This window comes from Schistocerca cancellata, chromosome 12 (assembly GCF_023864275.1).
Source record: "Schistocerca cancellata isolate TAMUIC-IGC-003103 chromosome 12, iqSchCanc2.1, whole genome shotgun sequence".
Taxonomy (NCBI): Eukaryota; Metazoa; Arthropoda; class Insecta; order Orthoptera; family Acrididae; genus Schistocerca; species Schistocerca cancellata.
In genome coordinates, this window is record NC_064637.1 from 11,594,632 (window position 1) to 11,621,904 (window position 27,273).

The 27,273-nt window shown below is 47.2% G+C and overlaps 1 protein-coding gene across 1 annotated transcript in view; it reads left to right on the top strand.

Moving 5' to 3' along the window:
- The window catches only part of LOC126109820 (transcriptional activator cubitus interruptus-like), a gene marked incomplete at its 5' end in the record, with an annotated part of 124,241 nt that overhangs the window by 38,562 nt on the left and 58,406 nt on the right, over positions 1 to 27,273 (top strand). Inside the window, 4 exons of the mRNA XM_049914878.1 lie at positions 19,287 to 19,385; positions 20,694 to 20,888; positions 24,332 to 24,393; positions 24,457 to 24,624. Of these exons, the coding sequence (XP_049770835.1) occupies positions 19,287 to 19,385; positions 20,694 to 20,888; positions 24,332 to 24,393; positions 24,457 to 24,624 (524 nt within the window). The remainder of the gene's footprint in view (positions 1 to 19,286; positions 19,386 to 20,693; positions 20,889 to 24,331; positions 24,394 to 24,456; positions 24,625 to 27,273) is intronic.

A 27,273-nucleotide genomic window follows, 5' to 3' on the forward strand; every position in this document is an offset into this window, starting at 1 on the left:
CGTGGGAATTTTACGCGCGCCGTTGAGTAAACAGTGTGATTTACGAACTAGAAACATCCCACTGGAGTGCGTTGCGATCGCGTGTACCACGTTGGGGCCCACGTACCGTGTGCACAAGTAGCATCGCTCCTGAGCGTTCAGCAGCACGTTGAACTTGGCACGCTCAGCGTTGACGTTCGACAGCACGGTCCGTGTGCCGACGGCTTTAGTCCGCACGGCCAAACGGGCGGGCCAGCGAAAATGAAGGTACGCGAGTTTGCCTCGACCACCGTTACTCGCAAGGCACGCTGATGGGCCGTACAGGAATGACCACGTGGTCCACCTACGGGGAACAAACCAGCGGCGATTCCGCACGGCATGCATCCGACAAGGGGGAAAGTGATTTGGGGCGCAGGTAACGGCGAACACCGGCTGCCCCAGCCACGCCACGCCACAGCCGCCGTGTGTGTTGTGCGAGGCGCGGGCGGCCGCGTGTGGGGCTCTCTGAGCAGCGCGCCAGGAATCCGCCTTTCAATTTCACGGCCGCGTTGACGCCGACCGGGCCGCCTATATTTATTCCGTCTTTCAGAGGCGTCGCCGCCGAACAAGGCGGGGGAAAAATAAAAAGGGCACCGGGAAGCGCAGTAGGGAGCAGCGCCCCATTCGAATCGACGTGACTTCCTACCATCACATGTGGCGGCAACGTCACTTTGGCCCCAGACCACTGCCCCGACACAAAAAAATAATTTGCCGCCAACTTCACTTTTAACGAGCCGCAGACGTGTACCGTTTTAAGACGACAAGGTTGGTCCAAAAGCTCGTAGCGTTTTTGTTTGTGCTGGTATTCCGGTTGTTATGTGTTTTTAAGCAAAGGCAAACCTACGTTTCTAGCATTTGTAGACTTAGAGAAAGCTTCTGACAATGTTGATCGCAATACTCTCTTTCAAATTATGAAGGTGGCAGGGGTAAAAAGCAGGGAGTGAAAGGCCGTTTACAATTTGTACAGAAACCAGATGGCAGTTATAAGAGTCGAGGGACATGAAAGGGAAGCAGTGGTTGGGAAGGCAGTGAGACAGGGTTGTAGCCTCTCCCCAATGCTATTCAATCTGTATATAGAGCAAGCAGTAAAGGAAACAAAAGAAACATTCGGAGTAGATATTAAAATCTATGGACAAGAAATACAAACTTTGAAGGTCGCCGATGACATTGTAATTCTATCAGAGACAGCAAAGGACTTGGAAGAGCAGTTGAACGGAATGGACAGTGTCTTGAAAGGAGGATATAAAATGAACATCAACAAAAGCAAAACGAGGAGAATGGAATGTAGTCGAATTAAGTCGGGTGATGCTGAGGGAATTAGATTAGGAAATGAGAGACTTAAAGTAGTGAAGGAGTTTTGCTATTTGGGGAGCAAAATAACTGATGATGGTCGAAGTAGAGAGGATATAAAATGTAGACTGGCAATGGCAAGGAAAGCGTTTCTGAAGAAGACAAATTTGTTAACAGAGTATAGATTTGTCAGGAACTCGTTTCTGAAAGTATTTGTATGGAGTGTAGCCATGTATGGAAGTGAAACGTGGACGATAACTAGTTTCGATTAGAAGAGAATAGAATCTTTCGAAATGTGGTGCTACAGAAGAATGCTGAAGATTAGATGGGTAGATCACATAACTAATGAGGAGGTATTGAATAGAATTGGGGAGAAGAGGAGTTTGTGGCACGACTAGAAGAAGAGATCGGTTGGTAGGACATGTTCTGAGCCATGAAGGGATCACAAATTTAGTATTGGAGGGCAGCGTGGAGGGTAAAAATCGTAGAGGGAGACCAAGAGATAAATACACTAAGCAGATTCAGAAGGATGTAGGTTGCAGTAAGTACTGGGAGATGAAGAAGCTTGCACAGGATACAGTACCATGGAGAGTTGCATCAAACCAGTCTCAGGACTGAGGACCACAAGAACAACAACAACATGTGTTTACTATCGATTGTCATTTTGTGTTTGTAATTCCCTGTTGCTCTTTGACTCTACACACATCGTCAGTTTGTCATCTGGAAATAGTGACTAGAGCTGTAGACGCTAGAGAATGGAGTGCAAAGTGGACAAGTCGACACATTTCCGACAAATTCTTCTGTTTCAGCTCGATACACTGCAGTCAGAAAAATTTGCGTCGTGTGTGGGCATAACGCCACTGGACAGAGCACGGCAAGAAAAAGGTTTTCTCTCTTTAAGGGGGTAGGACGTCAAACGGGCCGACTTGGAGCAGGAGAGACACCACACAACATTTTAATTTCCACTGTCTATATTTTTACAAATCAATTTATAAAACTTTTGAAAGCCTGATCAGGGAGGATTCAGGATTCATACTCATAGCAGTGGAAGCTCAAAAACGTAGTAAAGTACATTTTTTTACATAATTTCATCATTTTTTTAACTTACTACTGGCTGCATTTGTTGCTATAGGTACACTTTTCTTCCTAAGTAAGAGAGATTCTTCGATGAATTTTGCACAGCATACAAACTGTAGTTACATGTGTATGAAACGCGAGAGTTTATTTAATTTATGAAAAAATGAATGAACTGTTACATTTTAAACTTCATGTTTAGAAAAAACTCAAATTTTGTACTTAATTATCTCAATTTTTACCACAGTTTTTAATAGATCTGTAAGATTGTAGAGTTTCATACACCTGTAAGTACTGCTGTTTTGAACTCCCACTGCTATAAATATGAGTCTTCAATCCTTCCTGATCATTCTGACAAAGTTTTATGAATTTATTTGTAAAAGTGTAGACAGTGGAAATGAAAATGTCCTGTGGTGCCCCTCCTGCTCCATGTCAGCCCGTTTGGCGTCCTACCCCCCTTAATGGGCATCGTTTTCACGCTAGTCACTCTCCACGTTCACAAAAACCTAAGGGGCTCGGTGACGATCGTTTAAGCGAAGTAATCCACACTGATCCACGTCAGTGTAAACGAGAGCCGGCATATGTGATGAACTGCGACCATTGTACCATCTTGCGAAATTTGCAGTGCAGTGGGGAAGGTCTAAAAACCAGGTGTACTGGTAACGCATCCTTTAAAGCTGTCGCTACACGGACCGTGCTGTGAACGTTAACGCTGAGCGTGCCGAGTTCAACGTGCAGCTGAGCGCTCAGGAACGATGCTACTTGTGAATACGGTACGTGGGTCCCGACGTGGTACACGCGATCGCAACGCACTCTTGCGGCAGTTGAGGGATGTTTCTAGTTCGTAAACCACACTGTTTACTCAACGGGCGCGCGTAAATTTCCCACGTTAGCTCTATTAAAACGCACATTTCCTCCATCGTCCACGAAAAGGAAAGTACCACGTCCAATCAATAAGGACACAGACTTACAAAAGTTCCATTACAAACAGTGCATTACAAATTTGGAATACTTCTCCGCAGGAGATAAACATTATTTCATGATTCCCACATTTTAGTAAAACCCCACGGTCAGTCTTACTTGCTCACTGTTCCTACCCAGTAGCAGAATCTTTGCAACGTGTGAATTACAAATCGTAAAAGAAAAAGGACCAAAATATCTTTATACAAGTAGCGGAAGCTGTCCTGTACCTTAAGCCAATCCAACAAAGTCACCCCTCAAAAAAAAGGTGAACTTATATTTACATAACATCAAGTATTATAGTATATGTTAATATTAAACAAATAATAGAGTATCAGAACCTAATAAAAACGCGAATGTTAGGAAAAAAATTTGGAAGGGTGAAGACGCGAACGACTGCGCCATCATAAAACACTGCTCACTGACTCTACTCATTCCACTAAACCAACGTCACAACCTAAACATCGAGGCCCACGAGAAAGACAGGCCGCGGCGCGTACGTCACGAAGGTAGTCCTGAATTCTCTCGCTCGCTCAGCTCAGCAGACAAAATGCGTTTCTAAACCTGTTAGCTCGCAGCTGGGCGAGTACGTACCAACGAGAATTGCATCTTCCGCTGGAATCTGCTATTATGAAGTCTTGCTGATTAACAATACAACCGGAAAATTTAATTTTAGACCAATAGTCAATATAAATGGTATAATGGCTTGTTTATAGCATTTAGTCTCTTCTGCTTTACAGTACTCATTACATGCTGGAAGTGGTGCCTTAAGCAACTGATAATCATTTCAACACGATTTTATTTTATTGTACGCCAGTACAGCCGCAACAAATTATAAGTAGGCCCATGGACTTCCCATCATTATAGGACTAATAACAGTAAGATTCCATAATAGCGGATTCCAGTAGAAGATTCCGTTTTCGTTTGTACAGATACGCCTAGTTACGACTTAACAGGTGTGGAAACGTAGTTTATCTGCTGAATTGAGCGAGCGAGCGAGCGCAGGACTACATTGGTGACGTACGCGCCGCGGCCTGTTTTTCTCGTAGGCCTCGCTAAACATATAGTTATGTTCTGATACGCCTTGCTGAAAACCTTAGATATGTTACTAATTGCAATTTAATTATAACAAATTGTACCAAGAACAATGGGTTTTGGGTGGATCTTCAGTGTGTCGCTGCCTACAAATAGCCTACTCTCATAATACGCAAGTTACAATAATCCTTTTGCCACGAATATGATGTCTCTCAGTATTTTATTGGAACGAATCACACAGTTAACAACGGGTCTTCCAGTGATTCTCAATTTGCTGGTGCTCAGAAACGGCATATATACGTATAGGCTTGAAATGAATGCCAATATGGCGCCTCACAACTCTGTACTGAAGGGAGACGGCGTGCGTGTGACGTAGGTGGCGTTGTGCCATCTCATTGGTCAACGCTCAGACGCACGCTCAGAATATCTGACATGCCGGATACTGCTCTGCACGTTCGGAAAGACTCCCGAAGGTGCTATTCCACGGTATGACGTCCCACAAACTCGGCACGGTCAACGCTCAAATGCACGGTCCGTGTGCCGACGGCTTAAGGCCAAAATCACAACAATCAGCGGGTGGCCACGTGTGTGTCTCTGCTCGGTCGTCATCAGTCGTCATCACGCCGACCACTCCTATCCTCCTACGATAAATTGTTTGTTTATGCTTACATAAGGAAAAGAAAGGAATAGTCGAGCCCAAACATAGCAGCAACTCCCCGTAAAAAGGTGCGTGCACGCCCACCAGAGGTAATGTCACGCGTCTGGTGGGACGGCGGCGGTGTGGTGTGCTGCGAATTGCTTGCAACACTGCTGGTGTTTACTGTCGACAACCGAGGTGCCTCGCTGACGCAGTCCGCGAACAACGACCAGGAATGCTTCGTGAGGTGTCGCGGCCCCAAGACAACGGCCAAACCCGTTCTGCACGACTGTCAAGAAAGACTGTACAGGGGTTGGGTTGGGAAGTCAATACGCATTCAGCTGCGGCCTCAGATTTCCACCTTCTCCGCACTCTGTCGAACAACCTTCGACGAACTTCCTTTCCGGATGAAAATGTGCTCCCAACACGGTTCGACGAGTTCTTCGCCTCGAAAATTACGTGATTTCTGCAGCCAAAAGTTACGCCACACTTGGCAGACTGTTTGCAAATAGTGCAGGAGAATATGCTGTATTATTGGTGACGAAAGTCTCTGCTGCGCTTATCTGTTCTGTTCATTAAACTTGGGAAAATGCTACGAATTTATGCAACGACTCAACAATAACAAGAAAACTATAAAATGTGCGAATGCAGTAACAAATTGTTTAATTCCTGCAACACAAATTTAATGTAATATTAACAAGAGTAAACCTGGACTTTATTAAAGACTTCAAGTCTCGTGTCTAAAACAGCTTCAAACGTTTGATTACTTCACAGATGAGTTAAAGTTTCAAATATCTGACGTTAAGCACGTAAGCGAGACGTAGGTTCCTGAAAGCTTGAAATTATGTTTCAAGTTTGTTGCAAGTTGCTAAGGGCCCTCATGCTCAAATACTGGATGCATTTATTATGGGTAATTCGCACGCTGCCTCGAGGCATATACACAGTAAGGGCAAACTGGATGAAAAGTGGAAAGAAGAAAGTTCGTAACAGAAAAAAAACAATGCCTATGTTTCGTAAGTAGAGCGATAGTGCAACCATGTGAGAGGAAACGTAAATGCCAAAAAAAACGCGAAGAACTGTAAGTAATAACTTATTTACATAAAAAACTAGACGTGAACTGTTTTATAATCCACCACGAACTCTAATCAAAACAAAATTGTGTCGTACAGTTTTGAACATGCCTATTATTCAGCAACCGTATACTAATTTCAGTATGAGATTGAACAACCAACAGGTCGCATATAAACGTTAGGTATATTGACCTAGCTTTTCACACCTACTAGAGGCGTGTTCATCAGAATGAACAGTTGCTAAATCGTAAAATTACACTGCTAAAAAGCAGTAGTCAGAATTTGGAGCATCTGTGCTCAAGTCAAAAGTGAAACAAAACGTCGCAGCCTTTGCCACGTGGACCCAGCTGGGAACAACATCGCAGTCAAGGGTCAGAGACGGTCATTCGAAACAAATAATTCCAGTAAACATGGGCTGTAAAGCGCGTACGTTAACAGATATTTTCGACACTTTGAAACAAATATATTATAGTACAAGCTCTTCGGTCTCCACACTTTGAGAAAAGTTAGCATGGACCAAAACAAAGAAATTTATCTGGAAAACATGGGCTCTAAAATGCATACTATTAGAGCTATGAGCACTATTGTCTTCTACTGAACAAGTGTTGATAGATCTTACGGTATTCATTTTAGTGCCCGTGTTTACTAGACGCTTTGCTTCTAGTATCGTGACTTTTAACTGTATGCTTTTATGGAATTAATTAACATACATAGTCTGTAGATAGGCTACACAAGAGAAATGAAATTCAAGGCAGTGTTATGGAAATGGGAGAGAAATTACGAGAAGATGATGGCAATGTGGGACATATGATACTGCGAGAAGAATATGAGAAAGCAGTGAAAGACTTGAGTGGCAACGAGGCCCCTGGAGAAGAGAGTTTCCCTCAGAACTGCTGAGGCCTTTGTAAGAGTCAGGCACGACAGAACTATTCCATCTGATGTGCAAGATAAATGACACAGGCGAAATACTCCAAGACTTTTAGAACACTTCAGTGATTCCAATTCCAAACAAGGCAGGAGCTGAGAGGCGTGAATACAAGAGAGCTGTCAGTGAAACAAGTCCTGTTTGCAAAATACTGGCATTAATCATTTGCAGAAGACTTCAAAATCTGGTAGATGCCGACCTCAGGGAACATCAGTTTGGATTCCGGAGAGGTGTCGGAAGACGCAAGGCAATACTGATCCTAAGTTCTCCAGCACATAATATAAGGAAAGGCAGGCCCACGTTCGTAGCATTTGTAGACTCAGAGACAGCCTTAGACAATGTTCACTGAAATGCATTGTTTGAAGTTTTGAAGGTATAGAGGTAACGTGCAGGGGGCCAAATGCTATTCACTACTCGTGGAGAAACCAGACTGCAGTTGTAAGAGTCAACGGGAATGAAAGAAAGCAGTGGTTGAGCAGGGAGTGAGACAGGTTTGTAGTCTATCGCCCATATTATTCAGTCTGCGCACTCAGCAAGCAATAAAGGAAGTAAAGGAGAAATTTGTAAGGGAATTAAAATTCAGAGAGAAGATATAAAAACTTTACGGTTATGATATTGCAATTCTGTCAGAGACGGCAAAGGACTGGCAACAGCAGTTGAAGGGAATGGACGGCGAATTGAAAAGGAGTTATAAAACGTCAATAGAAGTAAAAGAAGGGAAATGGAATGTAGTGGAATTGAATCATGCGATGCTGAGGGAATTAGAAGCAAAATGACTGATTGATTGTTGAAGTAGAGGAGACTGGCAATAGATGGAAAGCATTTTTGGAAATAGAGGAATATGTTGTAAGCGTAGGCTTCTGCGGCCGTTGTCACTGTGAATAAAATTCTTCTGGACTGTTGACCGCATTGTCAGTACATAAAATGTTTCGGCGTTTCGGCCTCTATTGCAAACGGCCCTTCCTTGTGACTTTGTGCTGAGCTAAACTGCAGAATGAGAGACATTTTAGATCTTATATACAATGCGGTCAACAGCCCAGAAGAATTTTATTACAATCTTTTATCATCAAATATAAATGTAAGTGTTAGGAAGACTTTTCTGAAGGTGTTTGTGTGGAGTGAGCGATAGGCATGTCAGACAAGAAAACAAAGTGTGGTGCTGCAGAAGAATACTGGAGATCAGACAGGTAGATTGAGTAACTAATAAGGGGGTAGTGAGTCAGATTGGGGAAACAAGAAATTTATGACACGACTCGAGTGAAGGGAGGGATCGGTTAGTAGGAGTCGCTTGAGGCGTCAGTATTCTCCTGCGTTTAGTTTTTCGTATTGTTACACAACATTAGTGGGAAGCTCAAATTTTTGACAGTAGAGCAGTGAGCGAGCTGGGTTTTGTTTATTCTTATTTTTTTCCCCCCCGGTGACGCGACGCGCGTGTGCGCTGAGGCCGCATGCGGCGCGCATCCGGCCGTACGTCACACGCCCACTCCTACGCCTCCCGAGCCGGCGGCCATTGTTTTAATTGCAGTGGCCGCCGTGATTGGCGAGTGGCGCTGCGATCTGTAATTGCGGGCCAGGGCAGGTTGGGGGCCCCGGATTATTAAATTAACAGCGGGGCGCTGCTAGCAGCTGCTCCGACAGGCGAAGTCCCGCCGTCTCTCCCACACACACACACAGACATTTGGCTCGCCAACCACGCAACACTTCTGTTACGGCTCGGCAGAAAGAGGCCGGGTACGTGCGAGCTGTGTAGACAGTTCACCGATTCCTGTTAGCTGCTTAGCTACTGAAAAGATAACAAAATACGCTGAATAGCTAAAGAAACTGGTACACCTACCTAATATGGTGTAGGGCTCTCGCGTGGCGCAACACGACGTGGTATGGATTGAATTAATGTTTGAAGTAGTAATGGAGTCAATTGATACCATGAATCCTGCAGGGTTGTCTGTAAATCTGTAAGAGTACGAGGGGGTGGAGATCTCTTGTGAACAAAACGTTGCGAGGCATCCCAGACGTGCTCAGTAATGTTCGTGTCTGGAAACTTTGGTGGCTAGCGGAAGAGTTTAAGGGGGGTAGGACGTCAAGTTTTATAGTTAATTATCTCAATTTTTACCACAGTTTCTAATATATTTGGAAAATTCTAGAGTTTCATACACCTGTAACTATGGTTCGTATGCTGTGCAAAATTCATCGAATAATCTCTCCTACTTGTGAAGAAAAGTGTACCTATAGGAATAAATGCAGCCAATAATAAGTGCAAAACTGATGAAATTTCAGATGTAAGAAAAATTGTTTTTGTTACGTTTTTGAACTTCCACTGCTACGGGTGTCGATCCCTAATCCTTCCTGCTCATGGTGTTAAAGTTTTATGAATTTATTTATAAAAGTATAGAAAGTGGAAATTAAAATGTTCTGTGGTGCCTCTCCTGCTCCAAGTCAGCCCGTTTGACGTCCTGCCCCCTTAATCGCAGAAGAGTGTTCCTGGAGCCAGTCTGCACCAATTCTGGGCGTGTGAAGTGTTCAAAATGGCTCTGAGCACTATGGGACTTAACATCTGAGGTCATCAATCCCCTAGACTTAGAACTACTTAAACCTAACTAACCTAAGGACCTCACACACATCCATGCCCGACGCAGTATTCGAACCTGCGACCGTAGCAGCAGCGCAGTTTCGGACTGAAGCGCCTAGAACCGCCCGGCCACAGCGGCCGGCGTGTGAGGTGTCACATTGTCCTGCTGGGACTGCCCGTCGGAATGCACAATCGACACGAATGGATGCAGGTGTTCAGACAGGATGCTTACGTGCGTGTCACCTGTCAGAGTCGTATCTAGACGTATCAGGGGTTCCATATCACTCCAACTGCACACGTCCCACACCATTAGAGCGCCTCCACCAGCTTTGACAATCTCCTGCTGATACGCAGGGTCCACGCATTCATGAGGTTGTGTCTCCATACCCGTACACGTCCCTCTGCTCGATGTAACTCGAAACGAGACTCGTCCGACCAGGCAACATGTTTCCAGTCATCAACAGTCCAATGTCGGTGGTGACGGGCCCAGGTGAGGCGTAAAGCTTTCTGTCGTGCAGTCATCCAGGGTACACGAGTGGGTCTTTGGCTCCGAAAGACCATATAGATGACATTTCGTTGATTGGTTCACACGCTGACACTTATTGATCGCCCAGCATTGAAATCTACAGCAAATTTGCGTAAGGGTTGCACTTTTCATGTTGAAGATTCTCTTCAAACGTCCCATTAGAATCTTCTTCCGGCTGCGGCGATGTCGGAGATTTGATGTTTTACGGAATCCCTGGTATTCACGGCACACTCGTGAAATGAAACGGTCGTACGGGAAAATCCCCACTTCGTCGCTACCTCGGAGACGCAGTGACCCATCGCCCGTGTGCCGACACCACCACGTTCAGACTCAGTTAAACCTTGATAACCTGCCACTGTAGCAGCAGCAACCGATCTAACAACAGTGCCATACACTTGTTTTCTTGAAACTTCCTGGGAGATTAAAACTGTGTGCCGGACCGAGACTCGAACTCGGGACCTTTGCCTTTCGCGGGGAAGTGCTCTACCAGCTGAGCTACCCAGGCACAACTCACGCCCCGTCCTCACAGCTTTACTTCTGCCAGTATCTCGTCTCCTACCTTCCAAACTTAACAGAACCTTGCAGAACTAGCACTCCTGGAAGAAAGGATACGGCGGACACATGGCTTAGCCACAGCCTGGGGAATGTTTCCAAAATGAGATTTTCACTTCGCAGCGGAGTGTGCGCTGACATGAAACTAGTGCCAGTTCTGAAAGTTTCGCAGGAGACCTTCTGTGAAGTTTGGAAGGTAGGAGACGAAGCAATGGTAGACGACCAAAATGTTGTCCTTTGTGCATCCAAACCCCTCCTCCCGTCCGTAACGACGACCGACAGCACGGCCGAAATTTGTTTGGGATGTTATTTACTGAACGGTGCTGATGTTGATTTTTTCGAACTAATACTTAAGACTTCATAGTTACCCCAGGGAAATGGTAGAGGAACGCGTGGTGTTGTTGTTGTTGATGATGTTGATGATGACGGCGGCTGCTGTCGAAACGCCAGCTGCTTCCGTGTCTGCCACACCAGAGCCGGCGAGTGGTGCACGGTCCGTGGTTCGCCTGCCGGGATCCCCTGGTGCCGCCAGAGGCGCGCCTAATACCCGACTTCCCGGAAGTCGCCGCTGCTCCCTAGTTCCATGTCTTCCCCGGCAGCCACTCGGGCACTCCTTGTCCCGTACACACGTCACCCGCTACTTAGGCGCCCCTGTAACCTGCCTAATGGTCCGGTCGTGGGGGCTTGAATTAGGGCAGTTGATAAAATAGCGACCTTATTTCCAAAAAAAATATCGATGTGCACTGAAGCGCCAAAGAAACTGGTATAGGCATGTATATTCAAATCCAGAAATATGTAAACAGGCAGAATATGGCGCTGCAGTCGGCAATGCCTATATAAGACAAGTTCTTAGATCGGTTACTGCTGGTACAGTGGCAGGTTATCAAGATTTAAGTGAGTTAGAAAGTGGTTAAAAAATGGTTCAAATGGCTCTGAGCACTATGGGATTTAACTTCAAGGTCATCAGTCTCCTACGAAAACTTAACTAACCTAAGGACATCACACACATCCATGCCCGAGGCAGGATTCGAACCTGCGACCGTAGTGGTCGCGCGGTTTCAACCTGTAGCGCCTAGAACCGCTCGGCCACAACGGCGGGCGCGCGGGATTAGCCGAGCGGTCTACGGGGGCTGCAGTCATGGGCTGTGCGGCTGGTCCCGACGGAGGTTCGAGTCCTCCCTCGGGCATGGGTGTGTGTGTTTGTCCTTAGGACAATTTAGGTTAAGTAGTGTGTAAGCTTAGGGACTGCAGTCATGGGCTGTGCGGCTGTTCCCGGCGGAGGTTCGAGTCGTCCCTCGGGCATGGGTGTGTGTGTTTGTCCTTAGGACAATTTAGGTTAAGTAGTGTGTAAGCTTAGGGACTGATGACCTTAGCAGTTAAGTCCCATAAGATTTCACACACATTTCAACATTTAACCACCGGCCGGCCTTTGAACGTCGTGTTACAGTCGGCGCACAAGGGGCTCCGAGGAAGCTATGAAGGGATTGTCCAGTATGACTATTTCACGGTTGTACCGTGAACATCAGCAGTCCGGTTGAACATCAAATCGCCGACATCGTAGCGGCTGGAAAATGATCATGCAAGAACGAGACCGACGACGGGAGGAGAGAATCGGTAACGTGCCAGAAGTGCAACCCTTCCGCAGACTGGTTCAGATTCCAGTGAACATCAACATCAACAAGTGTCAGCGTGCGAACCATTCAACGAAACGTCATCGGTATGGGCTTTTGGAGCCGAAGGCCCACTCGCGTATCCTTGATGACAGCAGGACGCAAAGCTATACGCCTCGCCTGGGCCCGTCAACACCGACAGTGGCCTGTGTGGACTGTCGGTGACTGGAGCCACGTCACCTGGTATCGAGCGGATGCACGTGTACGGGTATGGAGACAACCTCACGAATCCATGTCCCCTGCACGTGTGCAAGGGCCTGTGGTGGGTGCTCTGTGATGGTGTGGGGCGTGTGCAGTTGGAGTGGTATGGAACCCCTGATACGTCTAGATACGACTCTGACAGGTGACACGTACGTAAGCATCCTGTCTGATCACCTGCATCCGTTCGTGCCCATTGTGCATTCCGGCGGACTTGGCCAGGACATTGCTACGTCTCACAAATCCAGAATTGCTACAGAGTGGCTCCAGGAACACTCTTCTGAGCTTAAAACACTTCCGCTGGCCACCAAGCTCCCCAGTTATGAAAATTATTGAGCATATCTGGGGTGCCTTGCAAAGTGCTGTTCAGAAGAGGTCTCCACCCCCTCTTACTCTTACGGATTTATGGGCAGCCTTGCAGGATTGATGGTGTCAGATCCCTCCAGCACTACTTCAGACATTAGTCGAGTCACTGCCACGTCGTGTTGCGGCTCTTCCGCGTGCTCGAGGGGGCCCTACACGATATTAGCCAGGTGTAACAGTTTTTCGGCTCTTCAGTGTATATGTCGCCGATATTTTTCCCCGACATATCGATATCGAAAAGGCGATACCGAGTACCCATATTTTTATTTTATATTATATTGTTCACAATTTTCGGTTAATATTTCAAGCTGTTTTTTTTTTAAATTTTAGTAGAACATAATTTTACGTTAGTCGACACAAGAGTCTACTACTTTTTGAGCTTTCAACACGTCCTGTGTTTTTCTTTTGCTGTCTGTGTGAAGCAAGTATAAGTGGCAGAAAGAAGACATCCGAATGAACTGTGATGGTTGGGGTGGCGGGTGAATGGAATAATAAGATACCCGACGTCAAGAAATAGCACACCAGTTGCGATAAAAAACAATTGTTAACTTAGTGTGTTAATTCTTCACGTCGGCGTTCTTCAAAAACGGCTGCTGGGTCTGATTAACAATGACACTACTGGTCTTTGCGATGACGAGCAGAAATGCTGTCGTAAACGGCGCTCGGCGCTACCAACAGAAACTGCAACGTTTCATTTCGCCACGCAATTTCGACACTGTGATCGCTAGGTCGCTGGCGTTGGCAGAAATGAAAATAACAGCGGAGGCGACATCAAGTGTTCCGGAAAAATACGATATGTGGCGAATCCGAACGACGGACCCATCTGTCACCTTCTATTGCGGCACTTACTTGCAGTTACCATTGGTCATCGGCAAGCATGAACGTTGCCAGCTTTTCCCCTTCTATTTTTGTTCTACGGGCTATAGGCAGGCTGCACAGAATATATGTTGTTGTTGTTGTTGTTGTTGTGGTCTCCAATACTGAGACTGGTTTGATGCAGCTCTCCATGCTACTCTATCCTGTGCAAGCTTCTTCATCTCCCAGTACCTACTGCAACCTACATCCTTCTGAATCTGCTTAGTGTATTCATCTCTTGGTCTCCCTCTACGATTTTTACCCTCCACGCTGCCCTCCAATGCTAAATTGGTGATCCCTTGATACCTCAGAACATGTCCTACCAACCGATCCCTTCTTCCAGTCAAGTTCTGCCACAAACTCCTCTTCTCCCCAATTGTGTTCAATACCTCCTCATTAGTTATGTGATCTACCCATCTAATCTTCAGCATTCTTCTGTAGCACCACATTTCGAAAGCTTCTATTCTCTTCTTGTCCGAACTATTTATCGTCCACGTTTCACTTCCATACATGGCTACACTCCATATAAATACTTTCAGAAACGACGTGCTGACACTTAAATCAATACTCGATGTTAACAAATTTCTCTTCTTCAGAAACGCTTTCCTAATAAGCCAATGCTTAAGCCTACATCTCTAAAACCGCCAGTATATTTACGATGTGGAGCCGATATTTTTATACGCCGTAGGCCAATATTTTATCCACCGATGTATCAATATGTTTTTTTAATACATCTAGAGCTCATAATGAAATTATTTTATGAGGACTATAAAATAATGAATGACCATAATTTTCTTTTGACGACATACCTTTACTCATCCTCATAATTTTGGTGGTCGTTCTCAGTCTCTCATGAGTGCGATGCACTTGTCCCAGCGTTTCTGCCAGTCTTCTAATAAGTGCTGGAAACCATTTTTTGAGAGGTCCTTCATAATCGCCTACCCAGCCCTCAGCACTGCCTCTGATGGCTGATAATGCCTCCCACGAAGGCGTTTCTTCACGTTAGGTAGTAGAAAAGAGTCAGATAGGGCTAAATCCGGACTGTAGGGTGGGTGAGGGATGCACTTCACGTTGATTTTTGCAAGATACTCAGCAACAACAGCGGCAATATGCGGCCGCGCGTTATCGTGGTGCAGTGTTCAGCGTGCTTCACACGGAGATGTGGTCTTTTGCGCCTGATATGGACTTGCAATGTTTTCAGGACATCCCTGTAGTATTGCCAGTTTCTGTTGTGTGTGCAGGTACAACGTGCTGATAAACCATTCCACGAATATCAAAGAATGAGATGACCGTAAGTTTCCCAGCAGAAGCAACCACTTTTCCTTTTTATCGGGCTGGTGATGAAGGAGATTTCCACACTGAGCTTTGCTGTTTGCTCTCAGGATCAAAATCATGTAGCCAAGTTCCATCAGCAGAGACTACATTTGAAAGAAACTGCAGATCTTCCTCCAACATCAACTTTAACTGCATGCAGACCCGCACGCGAATGTCCTTTTCCCAGGGAATCGACAGTCTTGGAACCCATCGCGCAGAAACACGTGTCGTGTGTAATTTTTCTGTCACCAACGTGCGGGTGGCAGCCAGTGAAATGTTGAGTATTTCAGAAAGTGATCATTTCTCACAATGACAGCAGCAGAGTTGATGTTTTCTTCCGCAGGACCAATAACTGGAGCACCGGGTCTACCTGCCTTCGAAATTGACTGTCTCCCCTCTTTAAACATTTTAAACCACCTTCGAGCCGTGCTGTAGGGAAGAACACACTCATCGTAGCGGCCTCAGTTGATGATTTATTGGGATGAAAGCAGAATTTCAAACCTGCATATTGTCCCTCGCGTCTTACCTCCACTGCAGCGTAGACGATACTGAACACGTCTGACCCTGCCTGCCTCTCACCAGGAGTCCCAATAATGAAACTACTACGTCGTGTTTGTTGCACATTAACCTAACAGAATATCGTAAGATTAAATTTTAGCGCGCGAAATTATGACCACAAAAAAAACTGTGATCGTTCTTTACTGAACTGCCCATACATTGATGGACCGCAGACGCAACGTTGTTGTCAGTTTTTGTCCCGTACAGCGAAAGTGGAGAGATCGTCGTGACACTTCTGTTACGTGTCTTTAATGCAGTGGTTTCCATTCCCTTCTGAATCCTCATGTCGTCGATTAGTGCCGATTCTTCCGCCCTCAGTGGCAGTTTCCCACCCCTAGGACAAGAGAGTGCCCTGAACCTCTTTCCACTCCTCCGAGGGCGTTGGCAGAATGAGAGCGACTTCTTGCCCTGGAAGTCTTTGGCCACCAATGCAGATTACTAATCAGCCTCTCACAGGCGGGAGCCAGGAGTCCCAACAATGAAACTACTAAGCTAACAGAATATCATAATATTAAATTTCAGCGCGAGAAATTATGACCGTAAACAAAAAAGATCATTCTTTATTGATTAGCCCTCGTAAAATGTCGATGTACCGGATACCCGATATTTTTTTAACAATACCAGCAGTCCTAGCGTGGACAGTGCGAGACCAGCGCCTGCACATGTGCGCGGCAAGTTGCGGGCCTGGTGGGCGAGCGGCTGGAGCCTGGAGAAGTGGAGCCTGGAGAACTGGAGGCCGTAAGTCTGCGCTGGGCGGGACCGGGGAGCGCCTAATGCGAGCGATTAGCGTCTCCCGTGATGGACGCCGTCGCAGGGACGTCGGTCAGGCGCCGCGCCGCCCCGCCCCGCCCCGCCGTAGTGCCCGGCCGCGTCCAGTGCGGCGTCCAGGCCCCTGGGGTACACCAGCAGCCAGCACACCGGCCGCACGGGCAACTGCCGTACTCATGTACGAGGGCAGTTCAATAAGTAATGCAACACATTTTTTTTCCGAAACAGGGGTTGTTTTATTCAGCATTGAAATACACCAGGTTATTCCCCAATCTTTTAGCTACAAAACACTATTTTTCAACGTAATCTCCATTCAATGCTACGGCCTTACGCCACCTTGAAATGAGGGCCTGTATGCCTGCACGGTACCATTCCACTGGTCGATGTCGGAGCCAACGTCGTACTGCATCAATAACTTCATCATCCGCGTAGTGCCTCCCACGGATTGCGTCCTTCATTGGGCCAAACATATGGAAATCCGACGGTGCGAGATCGGGGCTGTAGGGTGCATGAGGAAGAACAGTCCACTGAAGTTTTGTGAGCTCCTCTCGGGTGCGAAGACTTGTGTGAGGTCTTGCGTTGTCATGAAGAAGGAGAAGTCCGTTCAGATTTTTGTGCCTACGAACACGCTGAAGTCGTTTCTTCAATTTCTGAAGAGTAGCACAATACACTTCAGAGTTGATCGTTTGACCGTGGGGAAGAAAATCGAACAGAATAACCCCTTCAGCGTCCCAGAAGACTGTAACCGTGACTTTACCGGCTGAGGGTATGGCTTTAAACTTTTTCTTGGTAGGGGAGTGGGTGTGGCGCCACTCCATTGATTGCCGTTTTGTTTCAGGTTCGAAGTGATGAACCCATGTTTCATCGCCTGTAACAATCTTTGACAAGAAATTGTCACCCTCAGCCACATGACGAGCAAGCAATTCCGCACAGATGGTTCTCCTTTGCTCTTTATGGTGTTCGGTTAGACAACGAGGGACCCAGCGGGAACAAACCTTTGAATATCCCAACTGGTGAACAATTGTGACAGCACTACCAACAGAGATGTCAAGTTGAGCACTGAGTTGTTTGATGGTGATCCGTCCATCATCTCGAACGAGTGTGTTCGCACGCTCCGCCATTGCAGGAGTCACAGCTGTGCACGGCCGGCCCGCACGCGGGAGATCAGACAGTCTCGCTTGACCTTGCGGCGATGATGACACACGCTTTGCCCAACGACTCACCGTGCTTTTGTCCACTGCCAGATCACCGTAGACATTCTGCAAGCGCCTATGAATATCTGAGATGCCCTGGTTTTCCGCCAAAAGAAACTCGATCACTGCCCGTTGTTTGCAACGCACATCCGTTACAGACGCCATTTTAACAGCTCCGTACAGCGCTGCCACCTGTCGGAAGTCAATGAAACTATACGAGACGAAGCGGGAATGTTTGAAAATATTCCACAACAAATTTCCGGTTTTTTCAACCAAAACTGGCCGAGAAAAAAAATGTGTTGCATTAGTTATTGAACTGCCCTCGTATTATTCTGCGTACACAATACTCGAGCGACGACACAGCCACGTAATGGACTGTGTGATCAAAACTATCCGGACACCCCCCTAAAACGTACGTGTTTCATATTAGGTGCACTGTGCTGCCACCTACTGCCAGGTACTCCGTATCAGCGACCTCAGACAGCAGAATGCGGCCCTCCGTGGAACTCTCTGACTTCGAACGTGAAGATAGATAGACGTAAACTGTCCCGAGAAAGCCTAAGAACCGGCTTTACATGACGGCTCTAGCACTATATTACAACCTCCGAAGTATCGCTCACACTGCTGAGATGGCTCTGAGCACTATGGGTCCTAGAACTTAGGACTACTTAAACCTAACTAACCTAATGACATCACACACACCAATGCCCGACGCAGACTGTAGCGCCTAGAACCGCTCGGCCCCTCCGGCCGGCTTCGTTTGCAGGGAATGGATGTACAGAGTGTAAGCGATAACTGTTTACAACCTACCACAGTGGCGTAGGTCGAGTCTAGACGAAGAAACTGGTATATGACACTCGGTGTCTTTCGGGCAGGAAAGCGACCTCAAATCGGCCTGTAAAAGTGAGTTAAGTTCCAGCACATGCGCGCTGCGCCACGTTTTGGAATATCGTTTCGCCCTCTTAAGTCTCTGGCTTAGTCGTACACTTACAGGTTGTAAAACTGACATTTCTGTATATTTTACTTTACACTTAAAATTAACAAATGGTGTGGTTTGTCTGGAATTCTTAATAAGAGGCGACTCTGACTGTAACAGGTAGTTAGTATCCAATTGGGAATGTAATTAGTTTCTCGACAACATGTTCAAAAGTCGTTTTTCGTTCATTTCCGTCTCAGGAATGGTTAACTTACTGATGTTAATAAGGGATGCTGGCGCAAGACCAGGAGAGGAGATTCGACATCATCTGCAGAATAGGTACGTTTTGTAGGCGAATTTGAGGTTGCTTCCCGGCTCGATAGTGTCCCTGGATCAAACTGTTCGTCTCAGTGTCCTCTACAACACTGAGATACGTCGCAAACAGTTGCCGTATAGAGCCCGTACATGGGGATGCTGTGGTGATTGATTGAAATGAGCGACAGTTGGATGAGTGTGATATGTGCTGGCGTCGGTCACGATTTTTGACGGTGTTCATTATGATGGTAGTGACATGTTTCTTGACGATGTTGGCAGGCCTGATGCTGAGTCGGGACTACTGTTCATTATGATGATAGTGACATGTTTATTGACGGTGTTGGCAGGCCTGGCGCTGAGTCCGGACTACTGTTCATTATGATGGTAGTGACATGTTTGTTGATGGTGTTGGCAGGCCTGGCGCTGAGTCCGGACTACTGTTCATTATGATGGTAGTGACATGTTTGTTGACGATGTTGGCAGGCCTGGCGCTGAGTCCCGACTACCTGGCGCCGCGGTCGCTCACCGAGCTGCCAGCCGCCTCCACCGTGGCCAGCGCCGAGTTCGCCTTCTCGCTGGACGGTAAGTACAGCCCCTGACCTGCCTACCTTACCTTACTACTCTGCTGTGCGAAACTTAACGACTGAAGAAAAAAGCAGTCTCGGTTGCTGTGTTAAAATTTTGTATTATTCGCAAGTGGCGTGTTTCACCCTTATTTAGGCATCTCCAAATTGGCTGATATTTGGTAGCAATGGGTACACGAGATGTTGTTGCTGTTGTGGTCCTCAGTCCAGAGACTGGTTTGATGCAGCTCTCCCTGCTACTCTATCCTGTGCAAGCTTCTTCATCTCCCAGTACTTACTGCAACCTACATCCTTCTGAATCTGCTTAGTGTATTCATCTCTACGTCTCCCTCTACGATTTTTACCCTTCACGCTGCCCTCCAATGCTAAATTTGTGATTCCTTGATGCCTCAGAACATGTCCTACCAACCGGTCCCTTCTTCTTGTCAAGTTGTGCCACAAAGTCCTCTTCTCCCCAATTCTATTCAATACCTCCTCATTAGTTATGTGATCTACCCATGTAGCATTCTTCTGTAGCACCACATTTCGGAAGCTTCTATTCTCTTCCTGTCCAAACTATTTATCGTCCATGTTTCAGTTCCATACATGGCTACACTCCATACAAATACTTTTAGAAACGACTTCCTGACACTTACATCTATACTCGATGTTAACAAATTTCTCTTCTTCAGAAAAGCTTTCCTGTGATTTGAAGAGAAGTAATAAAATGAGCTCTAACATGGAAAGTAAGCGTTTCCGGACACATGTCCACATAACATCTTTTCTTTATTTGTGTGTGAGGAATGTTTCCTGAAAGTTTGACCGTACCGTTTTGTAACACCCTGTATAAAACAATGGTGCGTCCAGGCTTGACATCTGCAGCAGAAACGAAAAAGATAAAAGTTAACTAGAGTGAAAACGAAGGTACTGAAAGTGACCCAAGGCGTCACTGTGTGGGACGAAAGAAGAAATGTGTCGATAGCAGATCAGTGTGTAATACGAGATTAATGAATGTAGACAAGGAAAAGAAATTGGAAGGTTTGTGTGGAAAGGATGGGCCTCACAAGACGAGGTGAGGTCTGTAAATGTGGACGACCACAGGGGGCATGACTACCCAGTCGGCTGCCCAGAGATGGGACAGCAGTTGGTCCAGTACTTCGACAGAATGTGGCAGATAAACAAATTGTATGTGTGCGTGTGTGTGTGTGTGTTTCTGCGGCAGCAGTGTGCCGAGCTGTGGTGTGCCCGGAACACACTGCCGCCGTCGCCGCCTGCCTTTGGTGCCTGCAGCAGCTGCAGTGCAGGGTGGTGTTCTGTGGTGCTGCAGGTTCGCGGCTGACCAGCCCGCGGCCGGGCAGCCTGCGCCAGAGCAGGAAGCGCGCGCTGTCCTCGTCGCCGTACTCGGACTCCTTCGACATCAACTCGATGATCCGCTTCTCGCCCAACTCGCTGGCCTCCATCGTCAACGGCGCCGGCAGCCGCTCCTCCAGCGCCAGCGGCAGCTACGGGCACCTCTCCGCCGGTGAGTAACACTAACATCGTGACCACCTCCTCGATAACATCTTTGGAACGAAATAACGTCTGATCAAAAAGTCAATATGAATTTGTAAACTGTGGTATTTCGATATCTGCTGTTTCATATACCGATATATCGATATTTTCCAACGGCCCTAGTTGACCTACAGGAAGGTGCGTTAAGTGATGTAAGGGGAAATCCCGAGACACTGTGCACAGGTGCGGGTGAGAGAGTGACAGGCAGCAGGGTTCGTCGAGGTGCGGGGGAGGAGGTGTACGTGTGAACCAGTCCGTCCGTGGTGGCCCCGAGGGCTGGGGCGGCCGGGAGTGGGCTACAGGCCACGAGCCTCTGGCCCCGGCTGAGGATAACAGGTCCGTCACCGTCAAACGGTGGGCTGGTGGGTGGCTCGAGGAAGGAGCAGCTCACAAGGGGAGGCCGCCAATTGTGAAATTCAGATTCGATTCATACTGCGCATAATAAAAGCTCATGGCCAGAGGTGTAATGTGGCAAAGCACCAAGATGCACTTCTCAGCCGTTGTCGAGAAAATCGACAGTTAAAAAAAACCGTTGCGGTGAAATACTCTCTACGATTAACAGTTTTCTGCAGCGTCGTGGCGCAGCGTTAAGCGCACGGGTTCGTAATCCGAAGGTCACCGGATCGAATCTCCCGCCATGCAACCTTTTTTTGTTTTAGTTTTTTGTAATTCAAATGTGTGTATATATATATATATATATATATATATATATATATATATATATATATAATTCCCGGCAATCAGTTGCAACAATCATGCATATAATAAGTTGTTGAAAGTCGTTTGTCGTGGAAAAACTGGCGACTTCGAACATCATTATGTTTTCCGCAAACAAAGTTGTATTTCACAAATGTTATTAATTGTCTTCATAATGTTAACCACGTGTAGTTAACGGAAGACGCTGAAACGATATTCCGAAAGGAATACGTATAGCGTAAGTCAAACGTTCGAATTAGATTAGAAACCCCACGAACATAAATTTGCTGTGGCAGGTATGAAATATAAACTCCGTTACTCGCTCGTACGTGAAGGACAGATTTTGAATGGGCCGAAACGAGCCGCCGCATAACAGCGTAGTTGCCTGCTAACTTCGAAAGAAGGTAGATGCGGTCCCTAGCGCAAGTTATAACACCGTCGAAAATCAGTGCGGACGTGAGACCTTTGGTACGCCCTGTTAAACAAACGGAAAAATGGAGGCGGTACAATTGGAGAGCGATCCGCCTTCACAAACATGTATAAGCAATTCATTAATAGTTTATATATATTTTAAATACAAAAAACTAATAATAAAAAAAATGTTGCATGGCGCGAGATTCGATCCAGCGACCTTCGGATTACGAACCCGAGCGCTTACCGCTGCGCCACGACGCTGCAGAAAATTGTTAATCGTAAAGAGTATTTCACCGCAACGGTTTCTTTTAACTGTCGATTTTCTCGACAACGGCTGAGAAGTGCATCTTGGTGCTTTGCCACATTACACCTCTGGCCATGAGCTTTTATTATGCGCAGTATGAATCGAATCTGAATTTCACAATTGGCGCCCTCCCCTTGTCAGAGCGTCGGAGCCTAGGAAACTGCGGCTGATTACCTCTAGTCTGACAGCTTCGTTCCCCACCCTTGGAGCATTCCGATCTCGTGCTCCATCTCTAACGGCCTCGATGTGGATGCGATGTACAGCCCCGAGGTCCAGTCCTCTCTTTCCACGTTGGACACTCGTAACTCTCTCTGGCACCAGATCGTGTCATACTCAAACTGTTTCATAAAACACTGAAAAAAATACGCAGTATAAAACTGTATCACTAATTTCTGGTGGGGCCCGGTCCCTCTGCCCCTTACGAACTGAGTCACGTTAGTATCATAAGCCCGTATAGTCAACTTTCGCAATGTGGACACATAGGAAAGAGTTAGTGAGCTTCTGGAAGGTACAGACAGGGATGTGGAATGGCGCCGACTCCGACGCGATAGGTTTGTCTGTTTAGGACCCGTGGTGCGAACAGCCGAATCGAGATGGTCCCACAAATTCAGGACTCGGTTTAAATACGGAGATTCTGGTGGCCAGAGGTGTACAGTAAACTAATCCAGGTGCCCTTCAAACCACACACATTCGCTGAGAGTTGTGTCACACGTTGCATTGTCCTGACGGTAGGTACCATCGTGCTGAGGAAAATACGAAGTTCGTGTAGGGGTGGACACGATTCCCAAATACAGATGCGTACTTATGTTGATCCGTTGTTCCTTCCAGAATGACGAAATCACACAGACATTGCCACGGAAACACCCTACTGGGGGCTGCACACTTCTGACGATTGTTGCAGGGACGTACACGGCAATGGCCATCCGTCCGAACGAGCATAAAACATTATTCATCTGAAACAGCCACCTGTCACCACACGGTGGACATCAGTTGCCCACCGACGCCAGTCAGCACGTGTGCGCGAACCGGGTACCTGCTGCAGATGCCAATGCAGATGTCGATGAGACACTGTCCTCAGCCCCTCAATTCATCTGGACGGTCAGTCGCTCGATAGTTGCACATCTGTTCGACCGTACGTACACATCTCCTCCGCCGTCATTCACCCCGGTGTCCTCCCCCGGTAGCTGAGTGGTCCGCGCGACAGACTGTCAATCCTAAGGGCCAGGGTTCGATTCCCGGCTGGGTCGGAGATTTGCTCCGCTCAGGGACTGGCTGTTGTGTTGTCCTAATGATCATTTCATCCCCATCGACGCGCAAGTCGCCGAGGTGGCGTCAAATCGAAAGACTTGCACCAGGCGAGCGGTCTACCCGACGGGAGGCCCTCGGCACACGACGTCATCATTCACCCCGGTCATCTCTGACCTGTGGTGCACTACAGTTTCCTCGGCTCTGGTTTTGGACGGCTCCATTTTCCCACTCACAGTATCCTTCAACCGTAGTGCCACGTGAAGACTTTCCAGACTTAACCGTTTTGAAAATTCTTCCGTCCTTGGCCGGATAGCTGATGTACCCATTTGGTCAGTTGCTCCATTTCCACATTACGACATGAATTGCACTGCTGACCAATCCCACCCCGACATATCCCCTCCACTGCTAGTGCTGGTTCAAATGGCTCTGAGCACTGTGAAACTTAACATCTGAGGTCATCAGTCCCCTACAGCTTAGAACGACTTAAACCTAACTAACCTAGACATCACACACATCCGTGCCCCAGGCAGGATTCGAATCTTCGACCGTAGCTGTGGCGCGGTTCCAGACTGTAGCGCCTAGAACCGCTCGGCCACGCCGGCTGGCTGCTAGTGCTGCCACCTGCCATGTGGTAGTTGTTATTGCTGGCTGAAGTGGAACATAGGAGGTGGTCACATTAACAAAAATAGAAAAAGTAGTGGCGAAAGAGTGAAAATGGACGGGTGCCACAGTGGACTGCCGCTGTCTCGCAGGCGCCATGAGCCCCGCGGTGGGGCTGCACCCGTCGGCGAGCGCGCAGCTGCAGCAGCTGCAGGCCCACCTGCTGCGCTCGGGCGCGCTGCTGCCGCCGCCCGTGCTGCCGCCCCCGCACCCGCACGCGCACGCCCACGCGCACGCGCACGCGCAGGCGCTCTTCGGGCTGCACGCGGCCGCGGCCGCCCAGCACCACCACCAGCAGCACCAGCACCACCAGCACCAGCAGCACCACCAGAACCACTCGGCACCCAGCACGCCCACGCCGCCCGCCGCCGTCGCCAAAGTCGAGGTACGTATGTACGCCCGCGCCAGCAGCTCTGCAGCGAGCACCGCTGACACTGTGCACTGGTCGCTCCAACACGGCGAGGCACGACTCCACTCCGATATTAAACAGGATTTTTTTTTTAAACTTCTCGCTCACTTGCGGCCCTACATTTTAGAAAGTAACAGGCATTTGTAGTGCAGTGAACGAATCAGCAGTTGTTGTTGTTGTTGTTGTTGTGCTCGTGGTCCTCAGTCCAGAGACTGGTTTGATGCAGCTCTCCATGCTACTCTATCCTGTGCAAGCTTCTTCATCTCCCACTACTTACTGCAACCTACATCCTTCTGAATCTGCTTAGTGTATTCATCTCTTGGTCTCCCTCTACGATTTTTACCCTCCACGCTGCCCTCCAATCCTAAATTTCTGATCCCCTGATGCCTCAGAACATGTCCTACCAACCGATCCCTTCTTCTACTCAAGTTGTGCCACAAACTCGTCCCCAATTCTATTCAATACCTCCTCATTAGTTATGTGATCTACCCATCTAATCTTCAGCATTCTTCTGTAGCATCACATTTCGAAAGCTTCTATTCTCTTCTTGTCCAAACTATTTATCGTCCATGTTTCACTTCCATACATGGCTACACTCCGTACAAATACTTTCAGAAACGAATTCCTGACACTTAAATCTATACTCGATGTTAACAATTTTCTCATCTTCAGAAACGATTTCCTTGCTATTGCCAGTCTACATTTTATATCCTCTCTACTTCGACCATCAACAAATAGCAAAACTCCTTTACTGCTTTATGCGTCTCATTTCCTAATCTAATTCCCTCAGCATCACCCGACTTAATTCGACTACATTCCATTATCCTCGTTTTGCATTTGTTGATGTTCATCTTATATCCTCCTTTGAAGACACTGTCCATTCCGTTCAGCTGCTCTTCCAAGTCCTTTGCTGTCTCTGACAGAATTACAATGTTATCGGCGAACCTCCGTTTTTATTTCTTCTCCATGGACTTTAATACCTACTCCGAATTTTTCAGCAGTTAACAACTTACTAATATGGCGACCCTGTCGGAGCTGCCATATGTCAAATGAGAGTCCTGGTATGGTCGCCAGATTAGCCCGCTGATTCATCCACTGCAATAAAAAACCTGTTATGAAATTGGTCGTAAAACGACAGTATCTTAATTCAGACCAGGCATGTAAGCTTCATTTCTTTTTTTAAATCGGTCTTCGGACTGGTTTAATGCAGCAACCACAACTTCATCTCCTGTGTGAACCTCTTCACTCAGCGTACCCAGCGTCCTCAATTAGTTGTCGGTTGTACTCAGACCTCCTGTCTCCCCTCCCCCCTCCTTCCCTCCTCCAGTTTTTACCCTGTGCAGCCCTCCTAGTACCACGCAAGTTGTTGCCTGATGTTTCAACACATGTCCTGTCATTCCGTCCCTTCTCCTTGTTAGCGTTCTCTATGCAGAGTACTTCCTTTTTACAAATGTCATCAGCCCACCTAACTTTCAACATCTTTCTGTAACACCGCATCTCGAACGCTTCGATTCTCTTTTTACCGGTTGTTGTGATTCTCCTCCATTCAATGCTGCGCTCCGTACGTAAATTTCTGCCTGAAATAGTCGGTATTTGACAGTGGTAGATTTCTGTTGGACAGGAATGCCCTCTTTGTCTATTCTAATCTGCTTTTTATGTCCTTGCTTCATTCTTTATAACTCATTTTGCTTCCGAGGTGGATGAATGCTTTCACTTCATCTACCTCGGAGTCATTGATTTTGATGTTAAATTTATCGCTTGTCTCATATCTGCTACACTACTTTCATTTTTCTTCTGTTTATTCAAGATCATTATTCCATACTCATTAAACTGTTCATTCCACTCAACAAGGCTAAATGCATCCGTGGACGGATGCACATATGGAAGGAGTACAGTACCACAGTAATGTTGACCAGTGTTCAAAGATTTAGAGATCACTATCCTCTAGTAACATTATTCCTTCCCACACTGTAACACCTGGAGCACCAAAACGATCGTGTCCGACCCTCACACAATGAAATGCAGGAGCACGTAATGCATCCCAGGAACAACTGCGAACGCGAACATTTTGATGGTGCAGGTGAGGGGAGGCTTAACGTTGCGTGGGCCTCCTGATCTGGACATCTTTGAACACGCCGTACCCACGAGTCGACGTTATTGTAGCAGTATTCCTTCATGTACGTCTTTTCGAGGGTGCATTTCTCTCTGACTTCATTTTTACGGATGACATTGCGCGACTGCATCGAAGAGCACAGATGAAGCAGCTCCTGGGGCGAGAGGATATTTGCTGAAAGGACTGGCCTGACTGCCCACCCGACTTAAATCCCATCGGGAATGTGTGGGATGCGTTGGGTTCAAATGGCTCTGAGCACTATGGGACTTGACATCTGAGGTCATCAGTCCCCTGGAACTTAGAACTACTTAAACCTAAGGACATCACACACATCCATCCCCGAGGCAGGATTCGAACCTGCGACCATAGCGGTCGCGCGGTTCCAGACTGTAGCGCCACACCGGCCGGCAAGATGCGTTGGGAAGACGCCCACATGCACCATCTACCATACAGCAGTTGTCACCCACGCAAGTGAAAGAATAGAATGCCGCGTCACGTGATCTCCTTACTGA